Source organism: Alternaria arborescens (assembly GCF_004154835.1).
Source record: "Alternaria arborescens strain FERA 675 chromosome Unknown contig_122, whole genome shotgun sequence".
NCBI classification, from domain to species: domain Eukaryota; kingdom Fungi; phylum Ascomycota; class Dothideomycetes; order Pleosporales; family Pleosporaceae; genus Alternaria; species Alternaria arborescens.
The window spans coordinates 1-10,199 of NW_021167977.1; the positions used below are offsets into that span (position 1 = coordinate 1).

General features: G+C 45.7%; 3 protein-coding genes across 3 annotated transcripts; 2 read left to right on the top strand and 1 right to left on the bottom strand.

Annotated features, from left to right (window-relative positions):
* Positions 1–819: 819 nt before the first annotated feature.
* AA0111_g12850 (hypothetical protein) lies at positions 820–1,607 on the bottom strand (the record flags this gene model as incomplete). Its single annotated transcript, XM_028646882.1, has 2 exons — positions 820–1,393; positions 1,465–1,607. 2 exons carry the CDS (start codon positions 1,605–1,607, stop codon positions 820–822), a joined length of 717 nt encoding a protein of 238 aa, XP_028499544.1.
* A 2,152-nt stretch (positions 1,608–3,759) lies between these two features.
* AA0111_g12851 (hypothetical protein) lies at positions 3,760–4,162 on the top strand (the record flags this gene model as incomplete). The annotated part of the gene is made up of 2 exons (XM_028646883.1): positions 3,760–3,803; positions 3,856–4,162. 2 exons carry the CDS (start codon positions 3,760–3,762, stop codon positions 4,160–4,162), a joined length of 351 nt encoding a protein of 116 aa, XP_028499543.1.
* A 1,992-nt stretch (positions 4,163–6,154) lies between these two features.
* Positions 6,155–6,968, top strand: AA0111_g12852 (hypothetical protein; the record flags this gene model as incomplete). Its single annotated transcript, XM_028646884.1, has 2 exons — positions 6,155–6,270; positions 6,329–6,968. The coding sequence occupies 2 exons, from the start codon at positions 6,155–6,157 to the stop codon at positions 6,966–6,968; spliced, it is 756 nt and encodes a 251-aa protein (XP_028499542.1).
* Positions 6,969–10,199: the final 3,231 nt, after the last annotated feature.

Genomic DNA, 10,199 nt, shown 5'->3' on the forward strand with positions numbered 1-10,199 from the left:
AGCCAAACAATCAAGCTGGCTTGTTTTAACCCACCAAGCCAATCAAGCTAAGCTGAAGTAGAGGCACCCAACAATCAAGCCAAGCTGGGGTACCCAGCTTGCTTGGCTTGATTGTTGACAAGTCTGCAATTCAGGCTGCTGGTTGCGACACCAGAAACGAAGACAACCACCGGATCATGTGTACTGCTGGGTTCCGGACCGTGAGAGTAAAGCGCGAGGGCGCGAGTGCCATCGACAGCTACCAATGTTGGAGTAGAGTCTGCGGAGATCATGTTATCGTGGTTCTCTTACCCGCTTGTTGGCTCGGAATTTCGGTGTTGCTACGCGACGCGACGCAAAGTTCGGATGGAATGGCAGACGAAACGTGATACTCGATGCGATCATCTTCTCGTTCTCTTCTTTTGTAGTGACGCGGTCGCGACGAGTTTGCAAGCAGCAAATGAGTCGTCATTACAAAGCATAGGTTTGGAGTCACGGCATCGAAGCTAATGTATTCAGGCGCGCCACATAGCTTATCTCGCGCGGGAAGGCTTGCACATGAGATTGGCGTAACGCGAGGGGTACAGGTGTCGCTTGGGCAAAGTTCGTAAGGCGTGGCCCTTTCTGTGGGTCGCGCTTGTAAGCGAAGGGCGCAGGGCCTGACTCTGCTCCAGGCCCGCCGTTGGCCAACGATAGACGCTAATCAGGCCTTTCTTTGGTACGCCAGGATTGGAAAGACACTGTTAACATCCAGAAAGGAGGATCTCCATTCGCGTCACTGCGCAATCGAAGTTGCGACCCCAAGCATAGGTAGCGCGTTAGCGGCTGCTGAGCTTAACCTTAACTCGTTTCGCCATTCCTACCCCACATTGTCACTTCCAAGGTTATCAATTCAGATAGACCTGACGTCGCTCTACACCCACCAGCACTGCTAACGCGCCTCGCCCCCGTCGTGCCGCTCCAACATCTCGGCCTCGAGCACCATGTCGCGCACGGCTTTATTCTACGGCACCAGCATGGCTCCGCCAGTCCTGCACCGCGCTGCTCTCCGTCCGCCCCGCAGTCCTTCACGTGCACTAGCGCCGCCACGTCGAGGGTGCCCACTACCCCGTCGTCATCCTCTCCGCGTAGGGGAGTGAGGTTCAAGGCACGATAGTCGAGGGCCTGACAGACGGCAATATCTGGCGCCTTGGCATATTCAAGAGCGACGAGTGCGAACGCATAGGCGTCAAGGTCAGAGCCTAAAAGAGCAAGGGTCGTGCCGGCGATGCTGAGCACAGGGATGTACAGGGTGACGAGGTCAGCGCGCAGACGTATGCCTGGATTGCCAGGGAGTATAGGTTTGAGTGCAGGGAGCGGGACTTCGACCACTTCGTTAAGGAGGAGATAAGCCGCGGGGTTGGGCGGGAGGTTGCTGAAAAGGGTTCCAGGGTAAGGCGAGCATCAATGGTAGGCCTCAGGTGGACGATAGGGATGTTTGCTGACACTGGCCAGATGCAGATGATGCCGTTGCTGCACTGAACGATCCTACCAGTGGGCGAGGTGTCAATGGCGACAACTCGAGACAGCTTGAGAGCGGTGGCCAGGCTGAGGAGAAGGCACTTGGCGGCGCTGTCTGAGGACTGCATTGCGGACTACCAGCTTGTGACAACTTCGCTTTGCAATGAGAATCCGTCACGCATATGGCATCAACGAATCACCCTAACCCTAACCCCAAAGTCTACTTGCCTCAGGATGCCGCGGCCTTCAATATGACAAGGCAGCCTGCAACGATCTGAAGACGGCATAGCTAAACCCGGATACCTAGTACGTACATATTTAAATCAAGGGCCATGAGCAAGGACAGTCATCTGACTTTGATATGCCAGCTATGAGCTCCTGTCCTCTATCTGGGCGCCGCTGTTCCAGGGCCGAGCCTGCACCCCGTTCGCAGGCCATAAGGCCAATTGCACCATGGAGAAGTACGTGACGTACTTGGTTGGCGCCACAATGCTTCTATATGTCATCTTAACCATCAATTTCGCGCGGGACGATAGTACTCGTCTCGTCAGCGCCTGCTAGGCTCGATGCGAGCAGTCTGAAGAATGGGCTCGGGGGCATGAAGACCAGTCGTCACGGTCCGGACACGCAAAAGGTTTCTGGTAAGGTCTTCATGGCGGGGGAACGAGGGGCATTGTACGTTAGACTTGTGCTTAGGGATATTTACAATGGCGCGATCTAGTGCTTTTGGGAGGGGGGGGGGGGTTGGGGTTGTGTTGGGTCGGAGGGTCGGAGGGTCGGGGTTTGTAACCACGGGCATTGCTGCTTGCTGGCGTGTTTGAAATGAACTACGCGCTTTGCCAATTTTTTCCAATTGCGCATTTACGAAGGAGTAGCATGATTAGTGTCAAGGGGGCTTTCAATGTAGGATATTACTGCGTTGCGGGACTTCAGATATATAGGCTGTACTGTCAGCCCGTAGGTAGCTTAGCCCTATGCATGCCAGTCTAATTAAGTTATGTGGGAAGTGGGGTTATGCTGTGTAGCATAGCATGCTCACAACTGGGAGATGAAAAGAACAGAAATCGCCTTAGCAGCAGCTATCAACGAGATTTGGCAACCTAAATCAAAGCTCTGCACTTCGCCGAAGTCGCTTGACCTTCTCACAAAAGCCATGATGCAACTGATATATACACTGGGACGCGATATGTCGTGGGGAAGCCTCATATGGCTGATGCTTTGCACCTATCAGTCCGACTGGCTGGAAGTAGTCCACCGGGGCGAAAGTCGGATCCGTACGGGGAAACGGGGAGCTACGATCGCCGCTAAGTCTACGCGCTAACCGTCCCATGATCCCATTGCAATGCTGCGGCACGTCTTCCGTAGTCGCCACCCCCGTGGCTATGTCCACAACACTATCAAGTGGAAAGTTATTATGAGGCTACTGCGATACGTCTTGCAATAGCGTATTATTGATAGTCTCCTTTTGCTACGGTAGCATAGTGAAGAGAAACTATGCGTGTTTAATATATAGTGAGTAAGAACGCGCTTTGTCTGTACCGTACGTAAAACCCTTATCATCCTTCTTCTGTGTCGCCGAAGACGGTATGGCGCTTGACATGATTCCTGCACCCACAGTGGTCACTGTGACCTCGGTAATGCTCGCGCTTTCCTGGGCTACCGTCAGCCTCCGAATATGGGTCCGTATATATATCAGAAGCCTGGGTGCAGATGACTTGCTGATGATCGTGGGCTTGGTACTGAAAAATGGCACCTTCTGTCCGATGATCCACATCTGACAGTACCTAGATTCTATTCTCAATTTCTGTATCTAGCTCTATCGTATCCATTTCCCATGGCATCGGCAGGCCGGACAAGAAACTAGATTACAATTCCCTAGTCGTGGGTGCCAAGGTACGTCTCAAGATGACAGGGCCCTTTCCTGTTAGAGCTGAGTAAATACAGTGGTATTGGATCACTGGATTGATTTATGCGCCGGCAGGACTGCTTATCAAGTGCAGTATTTGTACTAGCCTGCTCCGCTTCACCAAAAACAGGGTCTACAAGACGATACTGTACAGTGTAATAGCCCTAAGTATTGCAGCGACCATCACCGCGACTGTGGCATTGCTTTCACGGTGTACTACAGTCGTAGCTAATTGGGATCTTACGGCCGGAACTTGTAGCAGCCCCGACGTGCTTAGGGCTATCACCTATTTTTATTCAGCCACGTCTATTGTGTCAGACTTGGCATGCGCGATTCTGCCCATATTCGTCTTATGGAATGTGCAGCTCCAAATCATGTCGAAAATCGGCGTCCTTTCCCTACTTGCGCTGGGCTTTCTGTAAGTGCACTATTTGCAAGCTGTATGCTTAGCTAGACTAACGCATGTATAGTGCTAGTATTGCAACTATCATCCGCCTTGTATATTTCGCTTCCAACACTAGCACCAAGGACTACCTAGACAATGCTGCCACTCTAGGCATGTGGACGTTTGTAGAATTGGGCATTGGCATAGTAGGCAGCTCTGTCGCTACTCTTAAACCCCTGCTTCGCAAGTTACTATCTAGCAGTCGTTTATCACATGCTAGACAACCGAGTATTATATGTGGTTCGGCTCAGTCGTACCAGCTAGACGACTCTACGCATAGCTATAAGTCTGCACGTATTCTAGCACTTAAGCAAGAAGAGGCAGAATACTAAGAGGAGATCAGATGCGGAAAGTCAAATACATATGTTAGAATAGACAAATCGGAATCTTGAGATAGATGTTACTGCTAAGTAGAACTAATGCTAGCTTTATCGCCTCTGTTAAGGCAAAATACATCGCTAGTGCCGCAGCTGCTAGCACTAGCCTAGCTAACTCAGCTAGTATTAGCCGCGTTTAGATATAACCCTTCTACGCTCCTCTAGATTTTGCTTCTTTAAGCTTATGCAGCTACATGTTTATATTTGTCTATTTGTACATAGCTATACGTAATTCTGACGAGGTGAACACTATCTTGACCTTGCGGTATGCAGAAGAATAAGATTATGCCTATCGGTTTCTAAGGAATGATTTTTCGAAGCATGGTAATGTGACATGTTGAACAGTGTTGCGCATACTGACAGTCAGCTGCAACGACAGCAGATTGGTGACCTGGAATCCTTAGATGAACCACCAGATCTCACGATTGAGCTTCAATAACATGAACATGCACATTAGTATTCGCGAAAGCACGAGTCGAGCACGTCAATGGCGGCGACCCAGATCACAGCGTATCGGTTCTTGCATTCGATTTCTCGTAACGTGACTCTCGTGTCGTTCATACTCTTCCGCAGAAAAGATTGTCGTTGAATCGTATAGAAGATGCAAGAGAGAGAGGGCAGTTTGACAACGGAAGAGGGGCAAGCATCTGTTCATCCTTCTGTGAACGATTTTTGCTACTGATACCACTGGAAGCCCTTGATGGAGATAATCAAGCCCACGCTTGTCGAAGCAGTCAAGCACTCGACATCGGACGAGTGGAACAAGCTGGATTCGGCCACAGCGCAGATGTCCATGTATTGCTGAAGTGCCACGTAGAGGCAGAGATGGTTGTGTCCAGTCCCACCAACTGCGGTGACGTACTGTAAGGGCCGTATTTTGATTAGAAACTGCTGTTTGGCATTGTCCGCTCGGCAATGAAGTTATGATTAGAAGGGGTATGCTGGCCATTAATGCAGTGTTTTCGTTTCGACTCATGCCCAAATCGTTGCGATGACCCAGGCCTCAATTGTGCGGGGTAGCATGCTTGCAGCGCCCGAAGCTTACACGCGGAACATCCGAGCAACGAGTCTTGACAGTGTCATCTCTGTCCGCCGTTTCTTTACTCAACCGATGTTTCCGAGGTCGATTCGTGTGCCAGTCCACGTGTCTCCACCAATGATCTCAAGTAAAACAAGCCGGACGCCTCGAGTCATGCAGAAGCCAGGCGTCGCAAAGCTTCGCACCAGATTCAGGTACCACCGAGTGAGCCAAAACGATATTCGCAGCGATTCCATGGTGGCCCCGGTCAACATTGCAGCCCGACGAGATGCTGCTTCGTCAGTGAACAGAATATGCACTGAGCTCTACTGACCTACGCGCATTGCCATCAACGCACATGATGCGCATCGAATTCTCTTTCGCTTCCTGCACATACCCCATGCTTGGCAATGCTTACCAGCCGTGGCATAGGATAGGGCAGCCACCGCTCCTATTGGTGCGAGTAATGGAAAATCGTGCACGGATGTACTTTTGGTACCGCACTTAGGTCCGGCGGAACATTGTCGAAACAACAATTCACACCAAGGGGAACTTCGAGGCCCTTGAATCTTAAGTGCTGCCGATTGGTGGAACAAGGATGATCTACTGCAATATATGAGCCTTGCTGTCGAATTAGCGTACTTTCGGGAACAGTCGTGTGTTTTTCTCCCTGAGTCGCTCAGACTTCTCCCGTGCTCCGAGCTATTTAGGAAGTCCAGCGCTAAAAGGGATCAGCGGTCTCATGCAAGATTGTTACTGTAAATGATACCACAACGAAGATCGCGGGGTAACCACCGCGGGGTTGTTGCATATTTCCGGGTACGACTGCCATGCCTACAAATATGTGACTCGAGCCAGATTGTCCAGCATGCGCTGATCACTTCGACCAAGTCCTCAGTTCTAATTTCTTCACCCAGGCCAATTCCACTATGAAATCCCTACTCCCACTTACGACATTCGCTGCCTTGGTGGCAGCGGCGCCCAAGATTCTCATCTGTTCCGACAGCACAACCGCAAACTACGCTACAGACTCTGTGCTACAAGGGTACGCAACAAGATCTCCATCTTCTCGAACAAGAATCCGCATTTACATCGCCTTGCAGTTGGGGATATTATCTCCATGATTACCTGTCCATCTCAGTATCCAACCTCGCTGTCAATGGTCGATCTACCCGATCATATATCAACGAGGGTCTCTGGGCGAATCTCCTTTCCCAAACCAACGTCGGAGACTATGTTCTAATCGAGATGGGCCACAACGACGACGTTGACCCAACCACCGATACAAAGGACCGCGGCACCCTTGCCGGCATCGGCGACCAAACCGTCGTCGTCACCACCTCCCAAGGCACTCAAGAAACCGTCCACACCTTCGGCTGGTACCTCCACAAGATGATTGCCGATGTCAAGGCCAAGAAGGGTGTCCCCATTATCTCCGGCATGGTGCCGCGCAACTACTGGAAGAGCAACACACTGCAGGCAGACTGGCCCTTCGCCGACTACGCCAAGCAGGTCGCCACTGCCGCTGGCGTCCAGTACATTGAGCACACTAAGTACTCGGTCGCCAAGTGGCAGGCCATGGGCCCCACCAAGGCGAAGACCTTCTACCCCAACGACAACACGCACACTAATCCCGCCGGTGCCATTGCCAACGCCGATGCCTTTCTGCAGGCTGTCAACTGCGAGAAGAACGTAGTGCTGAAGCAGTATGAAAACGCAAAGGGCAAGTCCATCACCTGCTAGCCGAGTGTGAGGCGTAACTGTAGGCAATAGTGCTTGCTTCACGTTACTAAAGACAGTAGGAGATAGCTTATATATTTAGACTACAGGTGCAGGTTATAAAGAGAATAATTCTTACTTTACTTTATATAGTAAGGCGCGCCTTATAAGCAGGTTTAGCGCGTACTTAGCTTCTTTAAGGGACGTGCGTCTTAAGCCTTTATTATAGAACTTAACTAATATAAGGCGCGGGTTGCAGTCCGAACCGCGCTGAGATAGGCTTAGCGTTAGAGTTACGTGTCTTAATTAAGCGATTTGCACTCTTTAAACCGCAGATTTCGACTCCTCTAAACTATTACGCTATAGTGCTCTTAAGCACTATGTTTCTATATAAAACTTTTTTACGCATACTTATTTAGCTTATTTACAGAGTTTAAGCTTAACGTAGTTTATAAGCAAGTTAGCTACCTAAGTAAGTTAGCTACTTTGCTTTACTTATTACAAAACGCTATAAGCACGTAGTTTAAGAGCTTACTAGAAGCGTTAACTGTAGCTACGTACAATATCTAGTGTAATACAAGACATTGCGTAAAGAAATAGAACTAGCATATACAGGCGGTAAAAAGTTATTAACAAGGAGCTGTGCGCGTAGCGCTTAGCTTAGCTAGCTAATTAGCAGAATCTAAGTGCTTAGCTAAGCACCTAGATTCTGTAGCGCGTTTAGTGTTAAGAGAACTATAGTAGTTACTGTAATAGTACTCTCCTCTTACTCTCAAGCTCTTGCGAGCGTTAATTGTAACAATAATAGCTTAAAAATATTAAGAAATCTTTTGTAAAAAGCAGCTACAGCTGCGTTATCTTTTAGCTCTAAGGCGAGTTCCTATACCTATTAAGATTAAGGATTTTGCTATTAAATCTTTAAAAAATTAGCCTGTGCGTTAAAAATCTAACAGCTAATTCTAACAGCTAACTCTAACATCTAACAGCAAAATCCGCTAGCAAGATTTAACAGCAAAATCTAATAGCAAAATCTAATATCTAACAGCAAAATCTAATAGCAAAATCTAATAGCAAAATCTAACAGCAAAATCTAACAGCAAAATCTAACAGCTAATTCTAACATCTAACAGCAAAATCTAACATCTAACAGCAAAATCTAATATCTAACAGCAAAATCTAACATCTAACAGCAAAATCTAACAGCTAATTCTAATAACAAGATCTAATAGTAGTCTATAGTAGAAGTTCTATTTACTTCTATATACAATCTAAAATCTAGTCTAGCTTTTACTTATACAGCTAGAAACTCTATCGCGACTATTATAATTCTACTTAGTAGTATCTTACTCTACTCTTAAAAGAACTAGCTTAAGCTACGTTTGCTACCTCTACTCCTACGCAACTCTACGCCTATCGCATCTACGCTAGCTTTACCTATAGCTCTCGCTACTAGAGCACTTTACTAAAATAATATACTACGTAAATATTACTCCTCCTACTTATAGTACTGCCTTTGTAAATAAGTTTAGCAAACGCGCTAGCTCTAGACAGAAGCAGTAGTTAAGCAGTAATAAAGAAAATATACTATTAAAGCAGCGTATGCGCAGTAGCAATAAGCGCGCTAGTAAGCAGCTTGCGAGCACGTAAGAGCAGCAAGCAAACAGCAGTAAGATAAAGATATATAGCTAGTAAAAGCTAGACTACGTGCAGGTAAGAAAAGAAAAAGTAGCGTAATAGTGTACTTAAAAGTACTTAGTTACTTATATAGATTATATTTTTTATAAAAAGACTTTTTATTAATAAAATTTGTCTTTTAAGTTAAGACTCCTATATTTGTTTATAAGATTCTAGAAAGACCTGTCTCTATCTTTTATAAGTTTAAGTAGTGCTATAAACAACTAATCTTCTATATCTTCTTTTTCTACTACTTTAAGAAATAGCTGCTCTAGAGGTGCTTTTTCTACTATATATCTTAAGAACAGAGGTTAGATAGCATTGCACATTTTCTATATATTCTTGTTATATATTATAACTATTTAGATCTAATCTTCTAGATAGTGTATAGGTCTACGCTCTACAAAAGCGTGTAGTATACTACCTTTTAGCATTAATACAAAGATACCTATCTTAAACTTTTATCGCAATATCTACTACTATTTGCTGTAGTCTAGGTATTAGTTCTATAATTAGTAACGTGTAATATAGTTATCTCTTATGTAGTCCTTATAATAAGCTTAAAAGAGTGCACAGAAAAGTTGCTCTTATACTACTATTGCTATCTTACGCCTTCTTATGCTTATTACCTTTGCTCTCTTACTTAAAACGTCTTCTAGACGCTTGTATTCTATATAAAGAGTAGATATAACTTAACAATGCCTTATACTTCTAATAATATCTGCTATCTTATTTTGTCTTGCTAATGCTAATAGATTTTAAAAGCCTTCTACTTTTTTTTTTATTAACACTATATCTATATAACCTCGCTGTTCTACTTATAATAGCGTAGCTAGCGTCTCTTAAGTTTTGCACGCTATCTCTTATATAGTGCTTACACTAAGAAAGAAATCGCCTCTAGCTTAAAAGGCTACTCTTGTTGTCTTTATACAAGAAAATAAACGTTTGCCTTCTCTATGCATCTCCCTCTACGCCTTAAGCACAGCTTTCTAATCCTGCAAACAAGAAGTTGCAGCTACTACTTTTGCGCAGTTAATTATTTTAGCTACTTTACTAACTCTAACTTTCTACAACTACTTTGCAAAGTTTTAATACTTCTACTCTTCCTCTAAAAAAGTAATATCTGTTCTCTTTGCAGTAGCTACATCTTGCGTACTAGCAACTGTTTCTAGCAACGCGTAGTCTAGCTGCTCTTTTAGCTGTTAATTAACCTACTTTGTAGTAGGCTTTTTCTGTGCGCGTTTTAATAGGCGATTGCTATTCTTAGTATTACTTACTTTAAGAGAAGAACGCCTGTCTTGCGGCTGTAAGTTATTATAGATTTAGTAGATAATCTTTAGGAGGTGCGCTTTGCTAACGTGCTAGCATATCTACTCTATAGCGTTATCTAAGGTGTAAGCAACAAATACTTATATTAGTTTAATTATGTCTAGAAGCATGTAGAAAACAGGCGCTTAGGAGTTAACGCAGGCAAACGCCTATTCTACTAATATAGTAAGCTTATTACTCTCTTCTAATAGCTTAGAGAGAACGCTTAGCAGATGCGCAAGTATTATACTAAAGTATTATTACAGCTTATAA